The sequence below is a fragment of the Magallana gigas genome, chromosome 5 (genome assembly GCF_963853765.1).
Source record: "Magallana gigas chromosome 5, xbMagGiga1.1, whole genome shotgun sequence".
NCBI lineage: Eukaryota > Metazoa > Mollusca > Bivalvia > Ostreida > Ostreidae > Magallana > Magallana gigas.
Window position 1 is genome coordinate 3,473,622 of NC_088857.1, and position 27,081 is coordinate 3,500,702.

Here is a 27,081-nt window from a genome sequence, read left to right on the forward strand (position 1 = left end):
TATTTAGCTACACCATAATAAATTATTTTTTAAAAGATTGTTAAAACAAAATTATGTGTGATGAACGTCTGATATAATATCAAAAGAGAAGCCAGACGTTACCCTTCAAATAATTCTGAATGCATGTTAAATGTATACATATTAAATTCTTCACAAGTAACCCAAAAGTTTCAGTTTCTCAGATTTATTTTTCTGTTATCTAAAAATTGATATTTTTCATTATAAATTTCATCAAGTATCGTTAAAATGACAGCCATGCATCGTCTAATATTTGTCCTCAACTAACCTTTACATTTTTATTTTTCCACGTGTAGCATCGGTTGCCATAAAACAACAATTAAATGAGGTCTTTTTTCTTGCATTTTCAACAATCTAGATAATAGTAAATACATCGAGTCATGATGCAAAAAAATGAAATAATCTGTGAATAAAATTTGTGTATAGAATAATAATATAACAAACAATAACATGTGTGACAAATTGTATTAAATACGGAATATTTCATTTACAAAACAAATTTTCTAATTAAAAATATGCTAATCTTTGTCCTTAGGTTATATTACTAGGTCTAGTTATTGATTTTATCGTGTTACTTTGCTTGCCCAATTACACTAAGTGTAGGGAAATTTAAATTAGGAATTAAGTGTATGATTGATAAAATTATGTTTATACCATTAATAAAAGGAATATTTGAACTTTTCCCATATATTTTATTGATATACATATATTGTATTTAAAAACAAAATGTTCGCGGGTTTCTAAAACAGCCATAGCACCAATGATGAAACGGGAAATTTCTCATTTTTTTCTAATGTCAGAAAATGGCACTCAGTGATGAATGAAGACTCTGCGATGACGTATAAAAATAGCCAGCTGGTCAAAATAGGACTTCGTACATTCGGTTTTTGATGAAATCTGCAACAAATTGTAAAGCAATGAAAATTAAACGTTTTATAACAATGTTACAAGTTTCAATATATAAATACAAACCCTAACGTGATTAAACTCAAAGAGAACTTCAGGAGGAGGTAAAATTCGTATTGACGGTTTATGGAATACACATGGTCTCTACGTGACTGCTGTTAACCAATGGCTTTTTTTTTTTTTACAAATTACCAGGAGGTGAGACATTTCAGATCACCCAGACACCCACCATTGTAGTCAATGTAGCCCTTGCCCTTCGTGTCAACCTCCTTAAACAACTTGTCCACCTCGTCCTTGGAGAACATGTTGTTAAAGGTCATCACGGCCCGGAACTCCTGCAGTGAGATCTGACCGTCCCCATTCTTATCGATCACCTTAAACGCTGTCTCCATCCTCTCCTGTTCCAGATCAATGGTGACGTAATTGTCCGCCATTATATTGACGTACTCCTGCAAACTCACGTTCCCGTCTCCTGAGAAGAATAAATTTATACGATGTATTCAGATATATATGATATATGTATATAATTTGTATTTTAAAGAGGTCAGAGATCGTTCGATAGATTTGTTATGTCTTTTTTGATTGTCTTTGTTTACCTTCCCAAAAATTTAACCTCAATGATAAAGAAAGAGATGATTCATAAATGTTCAGTTCCATCTTATCAATACTGTGGAATCATTTAAATTCGTGGGGGCCAATTTTCGTGGAGTGTGACTTTTTTGCTCATTCGTGGTGATGTACTTTCGTGGATACGTCGGTTACTGTTTCAGTAACAAAGATAACTCTATCTAAAATTGTTTTCGTTGAGGATTTAAATTCGTGGGAGATGGATACCCACGAATACCACGAAAATTGAGCCACCGCGAATTCTAATGATTCTACAGTATGATTGATTTACATAACACTGTTCAGTAAATATGTTGGAAGTGTAAAGAGATGACTTCTAGCAGTCTCAATCTCTCTAATGTTGGAGTTGCTTATAAGCGTGTTCTAATACTCCCGCTTAAGACATCCGCCGTTACCGCCCGCCGCCTCTGTACCTACATCCTAGTTTGCGACCCTACCGTTAGCGTCCGCCGTCTCTGTGCCTACATCCTGGTGTGAGACCCTTACCGTGACCGCCCGCCAACTCTGTACCTACATCCTGCTATGCTACCCCTACCGTTAGTGTCCGCCGCCTCTGTACCTACGTCCTGGTTTGCGACCCCTACCGTTAGCGTCCGCCGTCTCTGTGCCTACATCCTGGTGTGAGACCCCTACCGTGACCGCCCGCCAACTCTGTACCTACATCCTGCTATGCTACCCCTACCGTTAGCGTCCGCCGTCTCTGTGCCGACTGTCTGCTTAAGGACCCCTACTGTTGAGACCTGCCTTTGTATTTACATTCTGGTTTAGGACCCCCTACCGTTAGCATCCGCCGCCTCTGTACCTATACCCTGCTTTGAGACCCCTAATGTTAGCGTCCGCCGCCTCAGTACCTACATCCTGCTCTGCTACCCCTACCATTAGTGTCCGTCGCTTCTATACCTTCATCCTGGTGTGCGACCCCTGCCGTAACCACCCGCCGACTTTGTACCTACATCCTGCTTTGAGACCCTAATGTTAGCGTCCGCCGACTTTGTACCTACATCCTGCTTTGCGAGCCCTACCGTCAGTGTCCGCCGCCTCAGTACCTACATCCTGCTCTGCTACCCCTACCGTTAGTGTCCGTCGCCTCTATACCTACATCCTGGTGTGCAACCCCTGCCGTAACCACCCGCCGACTTTGTACCTACATCCTGCTTTGCGAGCCCTACCGTCAGTGTCCGCCGCCTCTGTACCTACATCCTGCTTTGAGACCCCTAATGTTAGCGTTCGCTGCCTCAGTACCTACATCCTGCTCTGCTGCCCCTACCGTCAGTGTCCGCCACCTCTATGCCTACATCCTGGTGTGAGACCCCTACCGTAAGCGTCCGCCGACTTTGTACCTAAATCCTGCTTTGCGACCCCTACCGTCAGTGTCCGCCGCCTCTATACCTACATCCTGGTGTGAGACCCCTACCGTTAGCGTCCGCCGCCTTCCACCAATCCTCGACCTCCTTGTCTGTAGGATTCATTCCTGTCATCCTGGCTGCATCCTTCATTTCCTTCTTCGATATACTACCATCCTTGTTAACATCCAGGGCGTCAAAGGCAGATAAGATTTCTGAAAATATTAGATAAGATTATGACAATTTGAAAACATATAGTCTACGTGTATTTACTTGTTGCTAGTGGTGATTTGATTCTATCCTTGGTCTTTTGTTGCTTATGACGAATTCTTGTAACAAACCATCAGTTCTCACAATTGCGATGAATCGTCGTTCACAAACATGAATAACGAAGTTGTGGCGAGAGTAGATATTTTGATTAGTCTCAGTCCATTCTAGGCTGATGTCATAGGCACAACGCCATATTGAATAAAAAATGAGTACACTAAAATACAAGTTTAGCTTTTTAAAAAAGCTTACCGTCTTTAGAGCAAACTCTTAACAGCAATAAGATATCAAAGACAATTTAATTATTTTTATATGAATGTCGCCTTCTTCTCCGTGCAATAGCGTGTTGAACTTTTTTTAAAAAAAATATGTGCCTTTTAAGTGTGCGTGCTTAAAATTGAAAATTATTTACAGCGTGTTATTTATTTCAGATCGATTGTAGCAGGTAAAAGAGATCTTAGGAAGGGTTGTATTACTGTAGTAAAATAAAAGTTAATACAACTGCATTCCGTATCATTCAGTTTTACTGATATTAGTTTCACCGTTTCTAATATACAAACTTCAATCGCAACTTCTCGGGCCTTTCCGGCAAGCTCGGAAAAACACCTCGAATGTATTAAATCACCGGATGTTAGAATTTTATACAAAATGGAGTCGCTTCCCATTAAAATAAGTATCGGCTAGACAGTCTTGTATGTCGCTTCTGTGTTATATTTTAGTGTATATCGTTTACTTTAATAAAGTATAGCTCACATCTCAACAGATCGTAAAATGTGGTCTATTTATTTCAAGTTTTACAAAAAGGGGGGTTGTCATGGACGCCTAGGTAATACATTCGAGGTGTTTTTCCGAGCTTGCCGGAAAGGCCCGAGAAGTTGCGATTGATACAAACTTTTTTACTGATATTAGCCATACCTTCTGAAATTTCATTGGCATTTGTATAATCAAAACAAAAAGAAAAGAACAAATTATTTCAAGAGATGTTACAGATTATCGCTTTTAACTAGTTAACAGAAAAATGAATGCCTGAATTTCAATAAGAGCCATTTTTTTTGTTCTTTCGTTTTCTCACTTTTTAAGATTTGAAATCTACGAAAATGGTTAAGTCGTACGTAAAAACGATCATAAGAAAATTATCTCCCTTGTGCCGAATAGTATATCAACCAATGAAATAATTGTAAATTCTCACATCATGTATTTTCTACCAATCACAAAGGAGAGGAAGTGCACAGCCCGGAGACTGTAAATTATTTCAACTCTTTATACCGTCTTCCAAGGAAGACGGTAACAAGGGAATGAGGATAAAGGTGAATAAAAGAGGAGTTTTTACTGGTCTGAGATCGCAATATCTGGTCTATTTAGGAACAACACAAACAAACACCGAAAGACTTGGAATGTTTCGGATCTCATTTTGGTTTAATATTCAGTATGTTTTCCTAGCACATGCATGCAACTTAGAAAAACTTAATCCAAACACTAATTGAATTCCTGTTGATTTAAATAGAATTAAGGTAACTTGATTACCTTTTAGGTCGGGCTCGGAGAGGCCTTCTGGAACCACCAGCTCTTTCCGGGCTCTCCGGCTCATCATCTCACGCGAGATCCCGACAATCAAGACTTCCACGGGCTGTTGTACCCGGTAAATCCCGGGACTAATGCCTCGGATTTGTTCACCTCAGACAATGACTGATTGTTAAATGTATTTTCTATTACGTTTTCACACCTGGACAAGGAGCTAGGTGTAACATAATTGCGCTCTGGAAGGCTGGACACAGCTAAAAATCTCACTTGGCAATACAAACAGTTAATCTCCACGAATGTATTACTAGTATATAATTAATTAGAAGACAATGTTGTACGGGGACTATAGTGTTGGTTGGTTTGTTTACTTTAATATCCACTAAGCTGGATTATCTTTGTACACCAAGTGTCATACAGCGGCCAAATGGATATGCCAAAAGTAAAGGTTTTGCAAACATAAAACGCATACAGTTACTAATTAAAGACAGTAACATGGCGCCTCGAAGAGCTACTTAGAAATGTGCAGTGTCACGTGACCTCTTAGACAATTGTGAACAGTTTTGTCATATTTTAATTATTCTTTTTAAATTGTTGTTTCGTTAAACTTTCAGCTATACAAAAAAAAAATAATGATAAAATGATAATTATGAATGTTCACATGCTGGCAAAGGGGTTTTACTCGACAGGAAACATTGAGGAGTATAGTAAGTAAGTACATTCAATGTAAACGTCTATCAAGCACTTGACATTATGTAATTTTCTTATAATATTTACCTTTCAACTGTTTGTCTTTGATAACATAACGAATCAATTTTGAACCCTAAAACTCAAAAACTTCATAAAACATGAGTGACATAAAATGGACGTGTCTTATAGCATAACCGAAAAACGGTATTGGTTGTGCCGTGTAGTAATACATAGCATGTGCTACGTCAAAAAATAGTGGTTTTCATATATAATGTTGTTTTAAAGTGTACAAATTGGAAATAATTTAAATACTAGTATCAGAAATAAGAAATCATTCTTTGAATATTATGAGGTGATATTTCCAAGAGCGTGGTCAAATCTATCATAAAGCCCTACGGGCTATATTGGATTTGACCACGCCCCGACCGAAATTATCACCTCATAATACCCAAAGAATGATTCCTTATTCCTTAAATGAAAACACTTTTTCAAGAATCCAATTCTATTAACATTTTTTTAATCAATGAGTGGATGGTATTTATATAATGTCAGTGGCTAGTTACTTTTAGCATAACTTCTGGTGTCGCGTTGCAGCTTTTCTATAGGGAGATATCATTCCGATGTTGCGATGAATTGTTCTACCAACATAAAACTATTTCCAGGTTTGTGATTATTTGCATGTACACATTCCTCTCGATCTTTGGTAAAGTCTGTCCCAAGTTATTGCTTCCATCACTTTTTGATGATTTTTAATAAAAATACACATACATGTGAAAGAAATACAGTTGGAATCAATAAAAAGGAATATATCCAAGATATCTTCATTGAACAATTATCATTTTTCACTCATAAAAGTTCACAGGAACAAAAACAAATTTCTTACGGAGATTTATAATGGGAAATGTTTACATCTTTTCCCCATTCGGAAGTACTCGTGATACCTCGCGCAATTTTTCAACGTTATCATCCGAGGTTTATTAATGGCTGATGCAATGCAAAATCCCCGTAGACTTTTTATTTTGGGATGTGTATTAAAACCTGAAGCGGTAGAGGGTCGTTTCAAAACAGCTAATCTGGACATTTTTCATATTTGTGGATGAACGTAGTTGGAGCACAAAGTATTCATGATTATCAAAATATCAAGCAAAAAGTAGTGGAAGCAAAAACTCGGGACAGAGTATAGGAATAAAATGTTTTATGTTCATCACCATTTATCTTTGAACATTATCCTGGATAATATGACATTAAGAGCGTAGGAATAAACTAGAAAACGAAAAAAGTACATCATTTTATGACATTAAAACAATAAAATGCTTTTTTTAATGATTCATGCAGGTATGATGGTAACTACTTTTAGCAAAAAAAATACATAACCAGCGTTATGTAAATTGTCTCTGCAATGATCGCTACATTCATAGCCCGCATGAATTATCAAATATAGCATTTTATTATTTATATTTACAATTTTCTTTTTAAAACTTATTCAACTAACCATAAATTGTTAGAAAAATAGCTAAATTATTGTTAATGAAGATCAGTTCGATAGATAAAAGAAACAGCCAAATTGTCTTCTGTGGGACTTTGGAGTTTGACATCAGCATGATTATTTCATGCAGTCGGTGATTTTTTTACGTTGCTGAAGATTTTGACTGATCGATAAATTGGAGTGTAGGTTTTAATCCTGTCAGTTTCTATAAAGCTATAAATTACAATCAATATCAGTAAAAAAAAAAACCCAGAAGATTTCAAAATCAGTGGATGTATATATAATTTTTAAGACTAAAAATCCCTATTCCATTTGTATATGTACGACTCCACTGCTCAGCTCATAAACAAAAAGTATCAAAACGAAACATACTCATTTATTTTCTATAGTAATACATGAGGCACATAGCTATTGATATAATATATGATGCAGTTAAAGTATAAAGTTCACTTATTGTAATAAGCAATCGTTAATCAATATTGCAGCGTATCTTGAACATTCCTCTCCATGTAATGGCGACCCGACACATTACCCATGGCGTAAACAAAGTCATTGAAAGACGACGGAACAAATGTGACTGTTGATGAAATCTGAAACAAACAATAAACACATTTTAAAATACATAACGATTTCATGGAAAGAATGAAAAAACCCAAGTATTCATTAAATGCAATAAGGGTATTCAAGTGTGTACATGTATCCATATGTACCTGTATTTTACAGCATTTTAAGAGCTTTGCATAGGCAATAGGCGCCCCCTACCGACACTCCAGTGTCGATTTTGTGTGCTAAACGATAGGTTTCGAGAACATTGGGTGAAAGAAATTTTTGGGATGAATCCGAATAAAAAAAACAATTTATTTGAAATTAATTTCTTCCACCAATCTTAATCAACGAATCTCAAACTTGATCTTCTGTCACAGTAGTAATCTCATTTTAAAGCAACATGTTTCAAATCAATTCTTCGAACCATTATGATAACAAAAAAATTCTGGAAAAGAAAGTTGGGAGAGAATTAATGACCGACAGACGATGGAAAGACAGCGATAAAGAACACGCATATATGTAAAGATATATCTATCTATATGCTTTATTTATAAAAATTGCATGAAATAATATATTCCATGTAATATATTATATAAATAGTGCCTGTTTGGGAGGGTAACAGTTGAAATTGACACCCCGAGAAAACCATTGTCAACCGACGCGAAGCTTCGCGTCGGGCAATATTTCGTCCCTCGGGGGCTAATATAATCAATGTTGCCCTCAACCCCAGTCAATATTTGTATAATGTTACCCGTTGCCAAGTGCGTTGCTAACGCTGAGGGTAATAGTAAATATTATAAACTGCGTCTTAACCAATCAGATTTCAGTATTTAACATGAAAGTATAACAATCAACGATATGATACAGGTAATCTGACAAACTATATATCTATATTGTAATTATATTTAATAGCAATGTAAACATTTGTAATAACAACATACATGTAATCACTTGCAATAGCTATGTAATCAGATATAAAAGCTAATGTAATCACATGTAATAATAAGACATATCATATTTATACTACATGCATTTTAAATTATACTTCTTATATATCTAACATCTCTAACTTCTTTTTTGGATTTCAATATTTTGCATACATGCAGTACATGTATATGAATAGCTTAGATATATCAAATGTACATAGATTATACGTATAAGAAATGTGGAAAGGCACGGTTTCCTTTCGTTATTTTTGTTTCAACAATTTTGAAGAAATAAAGGTTATTCATAGTGTGCATTTTGAATCACATAATCTTTGATTTAGTAAATCAAACATTGGATAACATGTGATAATTTTAAAGGATTTGCTAATCCTAATAATCCGATTAATGCTCATAAACTGCTGATCCCTTTCAACAATATTTGGTTACTTACAGAAGCCTATAGCGATCCTTGCAATTCGATTTGTTTGTTTACAAAGTGTATTGCACAAAAGTAAATAAGGCAACTAAACAATAATAGAGTACAAAATAGTCTTTGCGTATTTTTCATTTGAAATGTACTTGTATTTCATGGCAAAAATAAAAGCAACGTCACAAACCTTGAAAACATATTTATATTCTACATGTACATTAAGTTTTTTTCCTAAATTGGTAAATATATTGTAAAAAGAATTTGACTTCCAGGTAGCCCTAACCAGATCGATGACATACCTTCATATTCCACGCAACTCTTATTATGCTGACGGCGTATGACTTCTTAATCCACGTAACCCTAGCTAGGCTGATGGCAGACCTTCCTAATTCATTCAAATAATACTTGCTACACTTTTGACGTACCTCTTTAATCTTGTGTTGAACTTCATGATGAAATACCTTCTGAAACAGGTAACACTGGAGCTTGACTGATGATAAACCTCAATAACCCAGGTAACACAAAGTCGACTTATGACATATACTCGTACACAATCTAGGTACTTAGTATAATAGCTCAGCTAATGCATCATTCGGGTAACCTTTGGCAGACTGGTGAAATATCTTTACATCGTATAATCCTGCTAAGACTGTATGGAGACTGCTAACATTCATGTACCTTTATAATTCAGGTGGATATAGCTAGACTAATGATACACCTTCATAATCCAGGTAGACATAGCTAGACTAATGATATACCTTCATAATTCAGGTATAGACATAGCAAGACTGGTGAAATACCTTCGTAATCCAGGTAGACATAGCTAGACTGATGATATACCTTCGTAAACCAGGTAGACATAGCTAGACTAATGATATACCTTCGTAATCCAGGTAGACATAGCTAGACTGATGATATATCTTCCTAATTCAGGTAGACATAGCTAGACTAATGATATACCTTCATAATTCATTTAGACATACTAGTAGATAGGTTGATGATTTACCTTCCTAATCCAGTTAGACATAGCTAGACTGATGATACACCTTCGTAATCCAGGTAAACATAGCTAGACTAATGATATACATTCGTAATTCATTTAGACATAGATAGATTGTTGATATACCATCCTAATCCAGGTAGACATAACTAGACTAATAATATACCTTCGTAATCCAGGTAGACATAGCTAGACTGATGATACACTTTCGTAATCCAGTTAGACATAGCTAGACTGATGATACACCTTCGTAATCCAGTTAGACATAGCTAGACTAATGATATACCTTCGTAATTCATTTAGACATAGATAGATTGTTGATATACCTTCCTAATCCAGGTAGACATAGCTAGACTAATAATATACCTTCCTAATCTAGGTAGACCTAGCTAGACTAATAATATACCTTCCTAATCCAGGTAGACATAGCTAGACTAATAATATACCTTCGTAATCCAGGTAACCTTTGCCCGAGGAGTCCACCTCTTTGAACAGTTCCTCCACTTTCTCTTCCGTCATCTCGTTGTTGTTGTACATCATGACGACCCGGAACTCGCTTAGCGATATCCGGCCGTCGTTGTTCCGGTCCAGAAGATTAAAGGCCGCCTTCATCCGTTCCCGCTCGATGTCGATTGACACGAAATTTGAGGTCATGACCTTGGCATACTCATCCAATGAGATGAATCCATCCCCTACAAACAACGATGTTACCATGACGATATCTTAACTAGTTCGATCAATATTGATATCTGAATGATCCTTGATTTACCGGTATACGTGTGAATACCGTATTAATAATGTCATAAAGACATGGCTATTTTGATATCAGACTGGCCATTGATCTATACACATGTTGATATTTTAATTATGAGGTCAAAATGATATCAAAGCAATACATTGGGATATCTGAATTACCATTCATGTATACTTGTTAAGACCCTGTTTACTGGATATCTATGTGTGATGTTCTATTGTCTGACTACACACTTATTTTGATATGCTGTTATAATAAAGTAAAAAAAAAATATAAGCAGGATGATTTGATACATGACTCCCAATTAATTCACACAAGTAGAAACCTATTAATCAAGTCAAATCGATATCTATGCCAGCTGTTTTGATTTCTGACTGACCTTTGCATTATTTATGTAGATACATTATGAATAAATTATTATAAAAAGATATCTGAGCTTTATGTTTTGATATCTGACTGACCGTTGATATCGGCCTCCTTCCACCAGGCGTCCAGCTCCTTGGTTGTAGGATTCAGACCGATCAGAAAGGCGGCGTCATTCAGCTCCTTCTTTGACAGTCGGCCATCTTCATTCGAGTCAATCAGGTAAAAGGTGTTCACAATTTCTGCCATGAAAACAAAACACTAATTGTATAGTTTATATCTATGACCAAAATTGAAGAGTTTATCTGGAAAAACGACAACTGCAAGACATAAGGAATATTGTGCAACGTAGTTAATTTTATATAAAATATGGCACATTTGTAGTAGAGTCCATAAAATGACATTGCTACTAGCTCTGTTCAGTGAGTTTAAATTTCAACTGCAAAGTTCTGTAAGCTCTGTAAATAAATTTGATTATGCAATGGGAGGGGGAGGGGGTGGGTTCCAGACCCCCCCCCCCCCCACCTCTAGATCCGCAATCTCGCGTGATTTTCCAAAACATGGATCATAAATCCGGATATGTTTTATTTGACTGACATTTATACTGTATTTGCACTTCAAACTAATGTCTATGTTTACAAATATATGACCCAGATACAAGTTTTAATTAAAACTTAAATAAACTAGAAATCGTTTGTCTCCTTTGTAAACACGGATTAATTAATGTTAGGTTCTGTGTTACTCTGTCAGAAGGAAAGACGATACCAGACCAAAAGTCTGGCTTTGTGCGAGTAATAAGTTGCAGCATTCGAAATGCAGTGAGTGTTTCAAAAATCGTTAGCGGAAAATTACCCTACCTTCGAATTGCTCCTCCGGCATACCGGCAGGTTTCCTTGGTTTCTTTAAGAAGGGTATGACGGATTTCTTTCTTCTCTCCCGTTTTCTAGTCAGGGCAACAGACGGACTCTCCATGTTTCTCTCTGGTTTCTTAAACTGAGCAACAGAGGGACTTTCCATGTTAGAATCTGTCATTCATTGAAATAGAGTTCTATATATTATAAGGTCGTGTGCGTGCTACCTCCCTCCGTCCTGACCAACTTAACCATATGAGCTTCTAACCCATATGAAACCTTTATACAATACACAGAGGTTAACGTGATTATAGCGGAGACAAGTCAAGTGAAAGCAATACACAATCAAGATTCCAAGTCAGGCGCATGGAAAATCCTCTGTTTAAAGCTCTTAGAGTACTATTATTTAATTGAAGGGCTATAATTACAATTAAGTTGTTCAGACTAGTTTAATTGGTCTCAGTTAAAAGGTTAGAATATCAACATTACATGAGTTTCACAATTATAAAACGCATGATTTCTACTCCCTTTCTAGACATTTGCAGAAGTAATGGATTCTAGTATATCTTGAAGTTTTTTGTATTTGTTATACATGTATAGTGTTACACATCTATGAAAATACTGCAGCTATAAATATCTGTTGATGGGATGTATTGATAGATTTTTGTAGATACATGTATTGCTTGATAACTGCTACATGGAAGTCTGTAAAGTATTCCTTGTTATCTATATTTTTAACTATTTCTTATGGTGTTCCGATGGGGCCACTTCGACCTTCGCACTTTCGCCTTTAGGTCGAGGTGCGAGAGTGCGAAGTTGCGACGGCGAAAGTACGACGGCGAAGGAGCGAAAGTGCGAAGATGCGACGGCGAAGCGCGAAGATGCGAAGGCGAAAGTGCGAAGTTGCGAAGGCGAAGAAGCGATACCATTATCGCACCTTCGCCATCGCAACTTCGCAAACTCGCCTTCGCATCTTCGCACTTTCGCCTTCGCCTTTTTATAATTGTGGAGCTCTCTATCGTTTAAAAACAATTTTAGCTGTACAAAAGGACATCTGAGGCAGACGATGAACTTTTTAGAATTTATTTTCAACAGCCTGCGCAGATCCATAACTTTTTCGGGGGGGGGGGGGGGTCGATGGATAATTAAATTTGCCGGGGTGGGGGGTATGGCATATTTTGGGGAGTTTAATTATATATAATTGATAAAATTAAATTTTCCGGGGGATGGGATCCGGGCCCTCTCTCTCCCCTTACTGCATGTGTGAAGTTATTACTATTGAATTTACCTGGGGCCCCTCTCCCCCTCTAGATCCATACACGAGCAAGGAGTGTCGCATAATGAAATTAGAATAATATTGTGTTTGATCCACGGTAAACAGACAGCTGGTAAGTGACAGGAATCTGGAAGTGCATATGTATACATTATGGCGGACATTACATTTTATGTGGAGTGTAATGATTATGCATAACCAGCACTGGTAAACATATTTGTCACATACACATTAAAATATTTATGAATAGTCATTGTAAGCACAATGGCCTAGTGCATGCGTACCAATAATATCATGGATTAATCGAAAAACCTTGGCGAGTACGGTGCCTGCATCAAATTCTATGTAATCGACTGAGACTTTCTGAATGCTATAAAAAAGGCGAAGGCGAAAGTGCGAAGGCGAGAGTGCGAAGTTGCGAAGGCGAAGGAGCGATAGAAGTATCGCGCCTTCGCACTTTCGCCATCGCAACTTCGCGCTTCGCCGTCGCATCTTCGCACTTTCGCTCCTTCGCCGTCGCATTCTCGCACTTTCGAATTCGCAACTTCGCACTCTCGCATCTTCGACCTAAAGGCGAAAGCGCGAAGGTCGAAGTGGCCCCATCGGAACACCATAATTTCTTGATATTTGTAATTTGAACTCTTTGCCATGTTGTAAAGTTTGTATTTACACTCACCCAGTAAATTCAAAATTTACAACATGACATATTGCTTGATATCTATAGATTGAACTATTGGTTGGTATCTGTAACTTGAACTATTCCTTGATATCTGTAAATTGAACTATATATATATTCCTATATATTTGAAGTGTTGTACTATTTACTGATCTGTAATTTGAACGATTTCTTGAGATCTGTAGTTTTGAACTATTGCTTAATATCTGTGATTTGAACTTTTGTTTGCTATTTGTCGATGTGGTCGAAGATAAAATATTATCTAAATGTAGATTTTGACCATCTGAAATATCGTAATACCGGAGTCCTTTGTTGATAAATTAAAAATCAAATCTTTCTGTGCATTTTCTATATGTTCCTTTCATGGATAACTCCCTTCTTTTTTCCTTTTTATCTAACACACAGAGGTAACGACATGCCTTAATTTGAAAATTCCGTAGATTTATTTATAGCGCAGCGTCAAGAGTCTGCATACACGGTAGCTCTTCTACCCGATCAGATGGGAGAGGACCGTACATAATGGCAGTGGTTTGCGACGATGTATCCTAGCTTGCTTTATTTTTCTTATACATTTTATTCTATGCTGAACACCTAATGGCCTGTCCTGAGCGCTACGGTTATGATTTCCAAAAAAAAAAAGTTAATTCTACCATACACGTATATGTGAAGAGTTTATGTAAAGTTATTATACAAGAATATAAGGAATTGTGGTTCCGATGAGACGATTCTTATAGAACATTTAACCCCGTTTTTTTTCTTTCCTGATTATCTCTTCTATGAGCCTGAACCCCCATGACCTAAAGATGTTTGTATCCGGTTTTATTGAAACCACGGTCTCAAGTCTCATGGTTCTGGAGAAGATGAAAATGAGAAAAAAAAATACAACAAAGAGAAAGGCGACACCAACAACGAAAGACGCCGGGAAAATTGTGAGTATAATAAAGCGCTAGCTGAATTCAAAAGCATATATATATATATATATTAAGACAGTAACAAAATTTCTATCAAGAGGAGATTCAATTATCCCGTCACCAAATTTCCTCAAGTCAATACTCAGCCACAAGTCTGAGCAATAAGTTAATGATTTGAGAACTTTGGTGACGATGGAGTGGCGAAATAGATTTTGTTTTACTTGCTTTCATGTTAAAAACATGAAGAAGTGGTAGTTGATGGCAATTCTTAATAACTTTGACTCGTTTGATATACGGAAAACTTATGATCTGTAAAGCTGTTGACCAATAAACATTTACATGTACAATACAACATCGATTCACTATGTATTTCGGCGTTTTGATATTCAACACAAACATCCACTTTTAAAGAAGAATAAATTTTCATATATTAATAAAGACAGTGGAATAATTGCGAGTAAACCATCAAGAAAATCGTTTTGTTTTATGTCAATTCCTCTCTCGTATACAATATACGTATGACGTTGTGCTTAATTACAAAAACAACGTTATTTTTAAAAATTTGATCAAGACCAGCAAAGCAAATGAAAAGTCATAGTGAGTTACCGTGACGGTGACTGTTTCTCCGGATAATAAAGTTGTCGCCCAAAACTAAGAACTTTTTCAGTAATGTACACGCAATTGGGACAACACTGCTGGCTTGGTGAATGTTGGACTACTGTGGCGTCAATCCAATTATAAACATCTCTGACCTTTCGATTTTATACGAATTCGAATTATTACATCAAAATTCAAATATACAATTGAAACTTGTCAATAGTCTTTGTACTGAATATAGGGCCCCAGCCCCGGCCCCTGACCAGCTCTATTTACCATGTATACAGCTACATTGTATCTTCATTGAACGTTAAACTGAACTCATTGAAGAATGATAATGTAAAAGCTTTTGAAACATGCATAAACGACGAATAGATGTAAAGAAGTATGTGTGCCCCTATGGACATTGACTGGGGTGGGTTAAAGTATTTGTGTACAGGTTTTCAGCCAGGTATTTAAATTGTGAAATACTATTGGGGTTAAGTAAACAACAAAAGTTCCATTTCATAGTAAATAAATACACAAAACAAGATTTAATTTTCTTTCTTTATTGTAACTATCTCTTCACGCTTGTTCAAAAAGCCATAAATATATATATATGATGAATTCGTAGTGATAACAACATGGACGGATTCAAATATATCAAATGATTACTAGTACATGTAACTATCACAGAAAGAAATAAAAAAATATCATAATTAAAATTAATACATGTAAAATGTTAATTAAAACTAACAAAAAAAATAAATTAAAATTCATTTACGCTCAAAAGTCAATAATAATTTGTGTTAAATGTTTATTAGTTCCATCAATGTTTAACTTTGATGCATCCTCTGAATGTGAATGACAGGATCTTGGCAGTGACGTCATGGTGATCAGTCACGTGGTACATCTAACGGTAACCAATCATTTTATCCAAATCATTCCATGTGATCAGATTTAGTCATGTGATCCGTATAACGGTAACCAATCATTTCATACAAACATCAGGGAGATCTCTGTATAAGAAGACCCGAAAATTAACAATGGATGCAGAAATACCGATTATCTGACTTTAGTGGGCAGCTTTGTCCAATGTATAAATAATCACAATGTACCTAGTATATCAATTTTAGTAGATATTAAAAATATGTGCCAGATTTGATCTCTCTACTCTCTTCTACATACTGTTGTTTGTTTTTAACAAGACTCTATTATAACTATAAATAAACTATAAATATCTATCCTAAGATGTTCCTGTTTTTTTCCTATGGTTCAATATATTGAACCAACCTGACTGACTCTTTAAACTCTTTGCTTATCATTTCTCTTACAACATTTCAAATTTTAATTTAAAAGAACTACATTAAAAAAAAAATTTAAAAATAAATTATCATTTTAAAACCACATTCCTAATTTTGGTTATTAACAATTTTAATTACCATTCAAGCAAATGTAAGCAATCAATCATATTTTGTCAAATATATAACCATACTCTAACAACAACAAATATATAACAAGGAACTCTCTGTGTGACCTACAACCTCTTTACTGTGACCCATGACCTTTGTCCTGTGACCTTTGTCCTATGACCCTTGACCTCCTCAGTACTGCATAACCCTGGACTTGGAGACGGGTGAGTGGGCCATGGTGTGGGACAAGGTCCTCATGTTCTCGGCGAGCTTCTCAAACTCCTCCCACTTCTGGCTCTGGACTGTCGACTCAAGCGAGTTCAGGTGCTCGAGGTCTTTGAGTTTGGACTCCATTGTCTGAACCTGGGACCTCAGCAACACGATCTCTTGGTCCTTCTGCTCAATCTAAACACAAGTTCATTGGGCAACATTAGTCACACAAAAATTTCACTTGAGCAATGTTGATCATGGGTTTCATTTAGATAAGACAAATGTCCTTTAGTGAATGAAATTAAATCTTCTTTACTTTACAAAAATTCACATTTTAAATGGTAGTAACACTTTAGATATTTTTTGTAGTCGTAGTCCTATGTATTTCAAAGCCAGGTACTGTGGTTCACTGTCATTGATTACCAAAGCATCATTTCTACAGCGGTAGCATTTGGAATCAAGGGCAGACTATCCAATCAAAAGATAGAACCAGTACTAGAGACTAGACTTTATTGGTATTTGTTAGTTAAAAAATTGCTTGGATACAGATGTTTTTCTTTATTACTGATACATAATGCATTGTAAAGTTTGATGGCATTAATTCTATCTTTAGATATTACCCAACATGATTGATATTGGATTTTCTGTCTATAACTAGGAATTCTTGTCAGAAAGAACCGAGAATTGAGTTGATATTTGATAAAAATGTAATTATTCATATACAGCAATGTACATTAGTCTCTACATTAGTGTGTGCATTATTGTGTACATTATTGTGTACATTATTGTGTACAGTTGTGTGTACATTATTGTGTACATTATTGTGTACAGTTGTGTGTACATTATTGTGTATAGGTGTGTGTACATTATTGTGTACAGGTGTGTGTACATTATTGTGTACACTTGTGTGTACATTATTGTGTACAGTTGTGTGTACATTATTGTGTACAGGTGTGTGTACATTATTGTGAACAGGTGTGTGTACATTATTGTGTACAGTTGTGTGAACATTATTGTGTACAGGTGTGTGTACATTATTGTGTACAGGTGTGTGTACAATATTGTGAACAGGTGTGTGTACATTATTGTGAACAGGTGTGTGTACATTATTGTGTACAGGTGTGTGTACATTATTGTGTACAGGTGTGTGTACATTATTGTGAACAGGTGTGTGTACATTATTGTGTACACTTGGGTGTACATTATTGTGTACAGTTGTGTGTACATTGTGTGTACATTATTGTGAACAGGTGTGTGTACATTATTGTGAACAGGTGTGGGTACATTATTGTGTACACTTGTGTGTACATTATTGTGTACAGTTGTGTGTACATTATTGTGTACAGTTGTGTGTACATTGTGTGTACATTATTGTGAACAGGTGTGTGTACATTGTGTACAGTTGTGGGTACATTATTGTGAACAGGTGTGTGTACATTATTGTGTACACTTGTGTGTACATTATTGTGTACAGTTGTTGGTACATTATTGTCTATAGTTGTGTGTACATTATTGTGTACAGGTGTGTACAGGTGTTTACCTTTCTCTGGAGCTCCGACACGTGGTCCACCAGCAGTACTTTGTCCTTGCGTAGCTGCATGTTCTCTTTGTCCACACTGCTGTGTAGGCTCTCTAACTCAGCCACTCGACTACGACTCGTGTTCAGCTCCAAGTCACGTGTCGTAGACACAGACTCGTACTTAGACAACTGTAAGCAAACACAAATTTGTAAGTCAAAAACAAATTTTTTATCAGTGATATTATTTGGCCTGCAAGTTTGGAGATTTTATTTTTCTCTGACAGAGATTTATTTATACAGTAAAACATAGTTACAGCAAATATCATATTAATGAACTCAGCAGTCAGTTTTATTCCCCAAAATTTTTAATTGTTTTTTTTTTTTTGGGGGATAAACAATAAATTAATTTTATAGCAAATTGTTTGTCCCTGGCACTCTGCTGTAAGTGTGTTTTACTGTTAATGGGTTTTACATATCCGTTTACAAATGAACAACTGCAGTGTAGATACATAGAAGCTGGTTGTTTAGAGGGTGCTTGTTAGGATAAGACACTGACCTTCTCCATCAGGTTCCTGGACTTCTCCTGCTCCTTCTTCAGCTGTTCCTGAGTGTGCTGTAATTCAAACCTTGCCTCCTTCTCGCGATCCTTGATCTGAACATACTCAGCAATGCTCTGATTCTGTCGAGATTCCGTAGCCTCTCTATAAGCTTTCTCCTACAAATAGATTAAATTCACTGAAATACCGCTGAAAACACATATGTGCATGACTGTATTTATGATGTATATATTGATTTTTGTTGATAATACAACAAGAAACATGATGTTTAAAAAATAAATCTCTTGGTTTCGAGCTGCAATATTGCTCCCCACCCCTACTTTTGAATATTTTCAAAAGCAATAAACTTTGTGAGCCATATCATTTTATATCAAGTGTGTCTTCAATTCTGACTCATAGAAAACTAGTACTCCGGTAATATCTCACCCTGTCCAGCTGCTTTTTGAGGTCCATCATCTGCTGGGTCAGTGCTGCGTTTTCCCGGGCGAGGTTTGTACTGTCCTCAGACAGCTTGACTTTCAGGAAGCGGTCCTGGTCTGCCGCCATTTCTGTCTCCTTCAATTTCTGTCTCAATAGCTGTATTTCTTCCTGAATAAAGAAATAGTAGGTCATTCAGCTAAAATCCAATGAAATAGTTGTTGTAATTTAAAATCATAGGCTGAAATACAAGGTTTTCTTCTAAGCTCTAGTAATTCCAGTATTCTGTATTTAGCTTCAAACCCCCTTGTGACCTTGTACAAATATGATCTGTTTTACTCCTATAATTGATGACCAATATAATTGTAAATATCAATGTTTTTTAACTATAAGATGACCTTGACCTATCTCTCATCTTAAGATCACTGGTTACTCTCATTTTAAGATCACTGGTTACTTTAATGTATCTCTCAGCTTGAGATCATAGTTGACCTTGACCTATCTCTCACCTTGAGATCACTGTTTGTCTGAACAGATCCTCTACAAAACGGTAGTAAGTGGGTCGAAGGGTTGGACTAATACCCCAAACACACGGAACTGTTTAATGACCTGATATGTATAATGTCCTGATGGCGTGCATTTTGTAAAATACTGATTTAAACATTGAAATGAAAACAATATTTTTATCTGATTGTATAGATCATACTATTTTCTCTCAGAAAAACACAAAAAATAAATTATAACTTCTTTCAAATAATTTTTACAGAGCATATAATTTTTTCAGGGGTTCACTGATTTTATAAATATTGTCATTAGGCTAACTCAATCAAAAAAAATTTATCTATAAAAGTTATAAATACAAATATAGATTAAATTTTACATTAATACAAATAAGAAAACTTTTTTTTTTTAATTCTTAAAAAAAACTGTTTCTATATTTTCTTTGCCATTTAACATAGCAAGTAATTACACAAAAACCATTTGGGAAATTTTACATCTTCAGTAACAAACTTGTATCACACATTGTGAATTAACTTTTTTTTCTTTCTCATTATCATACACACATGTTCCCATTTTTTAAAATAATTTAAAAAAAAAATAACCTTCAATAAATCCTATCAATACACCCTAGTTTTAGTTCTGGGGACTGTACATTAAGCAAGGAAAAAAATTCCCAATTTCTATCAAAATGTCGCATTTTTCCCAATCCATTGGCCCCGGCCCCAGTACCAAAAATGGGTGTGATAGGCCTGTATTTGATGACCTTGACCTATCTCTCACCTTGAGATCACTTGTGACCTTGACCTATCTCACTTTGAGATCACTAGTGACCTTGAACTATCTCTCACCTTGAGATCACTGGTGACCTTGTCCTGGAGCTGCAGTGATTGGTTGTAGTACTTGTCCTCCACTTCTCTCAGCTGAGTCTCCATACTCATCAGCTCCGATCGCTTCTCATCCACTGTGATCTGGGCCAGGTTGTGAGCCTCAATTCGTTGTTCCAGCTAATCAAAGTACATCAAATGCAGGTATAAATAATATCATCAGAAAAAAAAACAAGTGTCAAATATTCTAGGAAAACGGCAATTGGAATCTACCTGAGATCTTAAGGTTTCCATTTTGAGGTCAGCATTTTTCAGTGCTGTTGCGCTCTTGTCTAGTTCAGATTTGGCATCCATTAGCTGGGAATCTCGCTTTGAAATTTCTCTTTCCATGACATCTTTGTCTTTCTTCAATTGGACTATTTCATCCATCAGCATCCTTTTATCTCTCGTCCTTGAGGCTGTAGAAATTAAATTCTAGAGATTACTTTCTTGATACAATCCTCAAAACAAAAGGAAACTTAAAATTCTGACTGGCAATTGCTAAGAGTATATCCTGTCATATATTAAATATACCCTCTTCATATCTCACTCTATCTTCCATACATCAGGTATACCTTCTTTGTCTCTTATTTGTGTCACATCAAACATACCTTCTTCATCCCTCACTCTCTCCTCCCTGTCATAAGTAACACATACCTTCTTCATCCCTCACTCTCTCCACCCTGTCATAAGTAACACATATCTTCTTCATCTCTCACTCTCTCCACCCTGTCATAAGTAACACATATCTTCTTCATCCCTCACTCTCTCCATCCTATCATACAATATTAATACCTTCCTCATCCCTCACTCTCTCCATCCTATCATACAATATTTATACCTTCTTCATCCCTCACTCTCTCCATCCTATCATACAGTATTTATACCTTCTTTGTCCCTCACTCTCCCTATCCTATCATACAATATTTATACCTTCTTCATCCCTCACTCTCTCCATCCTATCATACAGTATTTCTACCATCTTCATCCCTCACTCTCTGCATCCTATCATACAATATTTATACCATCTTCATCCCTCACTCTCTGCATCCTATCATACAATATTTATACCTTCTTCATCCCTCACTCTCTCCATCCTATCATACAATATTTATACCTTCTTCATCCCTCACTCTCTGCATCCTATCATACAGTATTTATACCTTCTTCATCCCTCACTCTCTCCATCCTATCATACAGTATTTATACCTTCTTCATCCCTCACTCTCTCCATCCTATCATACAGTATTTATACCTTCTTTGCCCCTCACTCTCTGCATCCTATCATACAGTATTTATACCTTCTTCATCCCTCACTCTCTGCATTCTATCATACAATATTTATACCTTCTTCATCCCTCACTCTCTGCATCCTATCATACAGTATTTATACCTTCTTCATCCCTCACTCTCTGCATCCTATCATACAGTATTTATACCTTCTTCATCCCTCACACTCTCCATCCTATCATACAGTATTTATACCTTCTTCATCCCTCACACTCTCCATCCTATCATACAGTATTTATACCTTCTTCATCCCTCACTCTCTCCATCCTATCATACAGTATTTATACCTTCTTTGCCCCTCACTCTCTGCATCCTATCATACAGTATTTATACCATCTTCATCCCTCACTCTCTGCATCCTATCATACAATATTTATACCTTCTTCATCCCTCACTCTCTGCATCCTATCATACAGTATTTATACCTTCTTCATCCCTCACTCTCTGCATCCTATCATACAGTATTTATACCTTCTTCATCCCTCACTCTCTCCATCCTATCATACAGTATTTATACCTTCTTCATCCCTCACTCTCTCCCCATCCTATCATACAGTATACCTTCTTCATCCCTCACTCTCTCCCATCCTATCATACAGTATACCTTCTTCATCCCTCACTCTCTCCATCCTATCATACAGTATACCTTCTTCATCCCTCACTCTCTCCATCCTATCATACAATATTTATACCTTCTTCATCCCTCACTCTCTCCATCCTATCATACAATATTTATACCTTCTTCATCCCTCACTCTCTCCATCCTATCATACAATATTTATACCTTCTTCATCCCTCACTCTCTCCATCCTATCATACAATATTTATACCTTCTTCATCCCTCACTCTCTCCATCCTATCATACAATATTTATACCTTCTTCATCCCTCACTCTCTCCATCCTATCATACAATATTTATACCTTCTTCATCCCTCACTCTCTTCATCCTATCATACAGTATTTATACCTTCTTCATCCCTCACTCTCTGCATCCTATCATACAGTATTTATACCTTCTTCATCCCTCACACTCTCCATCCTATCATACAGTATTTATACCTTCTTCATCCCTCACTCTCTCCATCCTATCATACAGTATTTATACCTTCTTCATCCCTCACTCTCTCCATCCTATCATACAGTATTTATATCTTCTTCATCCCTCACTCTCTCCATCCTATCATACAGTATTTATACCGTCTTCATCCCTCACTCTCTCCATCCTATCATACAGTATTTATACCTTCTTCATCCCTCACTCTCTCCATCCTATCATACAGTATTTATACCTTCTTCATCCCTCACTCTCTCCATCAACTTCTCTTTTTCTGTTTTCAGAAGAGCAATGTCGGTCTCCTTCCTCTTGACCTCTAACTGAAGGTCGTCTATCTCCAGCTGCATTTGCTACAACGAATTTCAAATGATGAATAAGTGTATGTTATCGTTATGTACAAATGTTACATGTAGATGTGTTTAATACTCAGTGTTCCTGTTGATGCATTTTGGATTATGTTGTTTATGTTAATCCGGTAATTGTAACTTTTCTTAGCTTGGCTATGTTTAAGATTCACTTGATTTAAAAGAAGGGGAATGTTATAATTGAATTGGCATTTAAAAAATTGATATTGAAATCATCAGAAATGCTTAAAATCTTTGCCCCTAAAACTTTGTAGGCAGAATTGGCAGTGTTCTGCAAAAATAGCCACGTTACATATCTTTATTACTCTACAATACTGTAATTAATGCAGAAATGACCTACCCTGAGTTTGGCCAGCATTCTCTCCGCCTCAGCAGTCATTTTGGGGTGCATCTCAGTGGCTTTCTTCACCTGCTCCCGTGTATCACATGTTAAGAAAATTTTTATCTGTTAAATCATCAAGCTACATCTTATTTTAACTCTCATAACAAATACTCTACCAGATTATACAATGTAGCAACAGTCTGTAAAACAATCTTAGGAGAGGGAAAGAATACTACATGTAGTGTATGTGAACATGATTACAAAGGATATAAGTAGTTTGACTCCAGTTCTAAAAAGTAGATTTGCTGCTGAAGATTCTTGATGTATTCTCCCTCTATGTTTTCTAGAGTAGAACTTTTCAGGGTCTTAAGATTTCTGGAAATCAGAAAAAAACCAATTTTAAATTGAATGTTCATAGCATAATTCTTGGATGTGCACCAGTTCTTTGATTTTACAAATTCTTTTACCAAGAAATACCACTTCATATAACTCACTACTGGTTTTCAAAAAAAAAAATTGTTTAGCAATGCAAACATAGAAGTATCTCTCAGAGAAATGTCTTGCTGTGCTGGCTGACATTTGAGGGCGTTCTTACCCTGATCCCCCCAGGGAGGCTGCCAGTGACCCAGTGCTCTTCCTCAGGCTGTTACTGGACTTGTGGGCTTTCTTACTGGAACTGGACATGGTGGGCAAGGACTGCTGGACCTCCGTCAAATAGGCACCTACAAAATCAAAAACAATGGTAATACCGGTTTGTGTCAAATTAGATGTCCTACCATTTTCAAGTACGCATCTACAAACAAACCTGCAATTGTCACCTGTGTTAAATATAAATTTCTCACTTAAACCTACAGTCAGCAAAGCAATTTTAGTTCTTTAGATCTAAGGTAACATTCAATTATTAATGTTTAGGAGGTTCACAGGTATATCCTGAATAAAACTAGAGAACATTTCAACAAGAATGAAAGCATTTCTTTAAAATTAATTTTCTATATACAGAGATATTTTGCCGTATGTAATTTTCGCCCTTGTACACTTGCAAACAGTTTACCCCATCTTTAATTTGCCCAAACGACAATTGTGTTTGAAGAGAGATAATTTGAGACATTGTAATTTGCCAATTTCTAAATGAGACCACTGACAAAGAGGGCAAAATGGGCCAAAATGAAACGGGGAAAGTATTTCTCTGTATACAGTAATAAGTACATGTTATTGTATAAACTTGATGCAGAATCTTAGAGGTGATTGTGAAACAATCCATACCAAAAAAAATACTGACAGTGAAGTATGTTTTTGTCCTCATTCATCCTACACAGACTTATGAAATATAATTGAACTTCCTTCTACAAGTACTTAGAATATGAATTCCTAGTTCTCTATAATTTTACATGTCATTCTTTTAATAAATACATGTTCAAATATGATTCAAAAGAAACAACTTCCTCAAGCTATTAAGTTTTCCTTTTATTGTAATTCAATGAATGCAAGTTTCACTGGTAAAATCAACTTATGCTGAGAATGTCAAGAATGAAAAAAATATATTACTTTTTATAAAAAGTATGAATTATCAAATATGCATATTATGCAAGGATAATTTATGGTAAGGCTTTTCAGAGTTCTTGAATGAAATTAAATGCTCAAAATTTTGACATACATGTAGCATCAGATAGGAAATGTAAAGTTTTTCTCAGGCTCTGTAATTTTAGGTTTGAGCAACCATAATTATGTCACTACTGGCGTGCGACCAGTTCTTGCCAAGTACCATTTCTCACCAGTACATTGTGACGTCATTTTTCGTCTACAATTTTATGTGGTGATAAAATGATGTCACAATGTATTGGCGAGAAAAGATACTCAGCGTGAACTGATCGCACCCCAGTATAGTACAGTGCAAAACATGTAGATACATGTACAGGACTGGAATCTGGTGCAGATCTGGGACAGGTGATGCATGTAGTGCTAGGTGTGATAATCTTGCCAATGACTGCTAGGTAACATGTATACAAACTATAACAAGTTGCATTCATTAGTTTTTGATATTTTGATTTTCTTAAATACCCCCATGTCCTCACAATATTAATTCATAAGAATGATAGAGCCAACAATGTTTCAATTAGAAAAGCATCACAAATGAACCGATATAGCAACACAAGATATAGCATATTGTAATATCAATACTAATAGACATTTACCTGTAGTCATTTTTCAAAAGATGATCAATTGTCAAAATCATGCACAGATTATATTTCAATACAGTGTTGCATTAGTACTAATAGTCCTTTTATAATATATAAAATTTGTGAGTAATCTGTAAGCAATGACGATGCACAATCCTTATTATAAATCTGTGTCATAAGTGGGGATTTTACTTATCTACACAAAAGTTATACTTTCATTTCCATCCTCTGAAAAATACATTGAATATATGCAAACATGCAAACTTATGCACACAAAAAGCTTACAATGAACAAACTCTGATATTAATTTCTAAATTTGTACCTAAATATCATTTTTTCACAAATCGGGTAAGATGTGATTATATATGTATAGGTATATCTGAACACTTTTGTTACAAATAAGAAGCTATTAGAAGTTGAACACAACATAGCCAGCTAGCAGAAGCTTTATCTAACATGGTGATACCATTTGGATGGTTTCCAAGCATCAGATTTACCTTTCTTTGTATGAGAGCGAGCACTGGTGACTCTAGAAGGCGATGGACTACGCGATCTCAGTTTCTGATGACTGTGATGGGTAGGTGAGGGGCTTCGAAGTGATCTGCTCCACTCTAGGACATCGGGTCCCTGACAACCTATAGGTTCACTAATTCTCCCTGTCTCAGTCATGGTTAATTAGGTCACCGACTCTTCAGATAGTAGCTAAGCATGCAATGTTTTTCCACAGAAACTAAATTGTGCTAGACAATGTTTATGTGCTGCTCTTCTATATCACTCAATTTGATGCAAGTTTTGCAAAATGCAAATTAATGACATATACCCTACTTATCAGCTCCCAACAAAAATATATGAGATAGATGCAGACACACACGACTATGTTATGCACCTTAATGTCAAAAAGTGCTGAACTTCTGTCAGTGTTGAAATGCAAGGATTGCAAACATATACAGGCAAATGATTCCCTTTTCCGATAAAGACGAAGCTTACAAACCTCCTAAGTATTTCGGTGAAGACTTTGGACCCTTCTCTTTGCCAAATGTTGATGATGTTTTAGACATAGCGAGGGAGAAACTTTACATGTATGGACGCGGCATCGGTTGAGAGGCAACAACATCAAAGCTAGGCGTGATAGTTTCGTACTTCTCTTGCATCTGTATCATTTGTGACCATTCATTGGACAGTAGTAATGCGGTTGTCAATATTACTAAAAGCAAATATTATCATCAATTCTC

The 27,081-nt window shown here is 36.1% G+C and overlaps 3 protein-coding genes across 8 annotated transcripts; all 3 read right to left on the reverse strand.

Annotated features, from left to right (window-relative positions):
* Positions 1 to 695: 695 nt before the first annotated feature.
* Positions 696 to 4,959, reverse strand: LOC105338360 (calmodulin). Its single transcript, XM_011443443.4, has 4 exons — positions 4,686 to 4,959; positions 2,966 to 3,109; positions 1,154 to 1,396; positions 696 to 915 (listed from the first exon to the last, which is right to left on the reverse strand). Exons 1-4 carry the CDS (start codon positions 4,750 to 4,752, stop codon positions 878 to 880), a joined length of 492 nt encoding a protein of 163 aa, XP_011441745.2. The 5' UTR covers positions 4,753 to 4,959; the 3' UTR covers positions 696 to 877.
* Positions 4,960 to 7,326: 2,367 nt separating this feature from the next.
* On the reverse strand, positions 7,327 to 15,347 carry LOC105338369 (calmodulin). Of its 4 annotated transcripts, none has more exons than XM_066084599.1 (5): positions 15,192 to 15,347; positions 11,732 to 11,867; positions 10,973 to 11,116; positions 10,204 to 10,449; positions 7,327 to 7,445 (listed from the first exon to the last, which is right to left on the reverse strand). In XM_066084599.1, exons 2-5 carry the CDS (start codon positions 11,844 to 11,846, stop codon positions 7,405 to 7,407), a joined length of 546 nt encoding a protein of 181 aa, XP_065940671.1. In that variant the 5' UTR covers positions 11,847 to 11,867; positions 15,192 to 15,347; the 3' UTR covers positions 7,327 to 7,404. The 4 variants fall into 4 exon arrangements, with proteins under 4 accessions (XP_065940671.1, XP_065940670.1, XP_065940672.1 ...); XM_066084598.1 differs by having other exon boundaries at positions 11,732 to 11,899; positions 15,192 to 15,337; XM_066084600.1 differs by having other exon boundaries at positions 11,732 to 11,861; positions 15,192 to 15,323.
* Positions 15,348 to 15,745: 398 nt separating this feature from the next.
* LOC105338359 (myosin heavy chain, clone 203) lies at positions 15,746 to 26,986 on the reverse strand. Of its 3 annotated transcripts, XM_066084602.1 has the most exons (12): positions 26,347 to 26,967; positions 26,063 to 26,077; positions 24,268 to 24,394; positions 23,942 to 24,047; positions 23,691 to 23,768; positions 23,221 to 23,335; positions 20,875 to 21,059; positions 20,626 to 20,781; positions 19,286 to 19,447; positions 18,859 to 19,017; positions 18,324 to 18,491; positions 15,746 to 16,978 (listed from the first exon to the last, which is right to left on the reverse strand). In XM_066084602.1, exons 1-12 carry the CDS (start codon positions 26,516 to 26,518, stop codon positions 16,766 to 16,768), a joined length of 1,656 nt encoding a protein of 551 aa, XP_065940674.1. In that variant the 5' UTR covers positions 26,519 to 26,967; the 3' UTR covers positions 15,746 to 16,765. The 3 variants fall into 3 exon arrangements, with proteins under 3 accessions (XP_065940674.1, XP_065940676.1, XP_065940675.1); XM_066084604.1 differs by lacking the exon at positions 26,063 to 26,077 and having other exon boundaries at positions 15,747 to 16,978; positions 26,841 to 26,986; XM_066084603.1 differs by lacking the exon at positions 26,063 to 26,077 and having other exon boundaries at positions 15,747 to 16,978; positions 26,347 to 26,966.
* Positions 26,987 to 27,081: the final 95 nt, after the last annotated feature.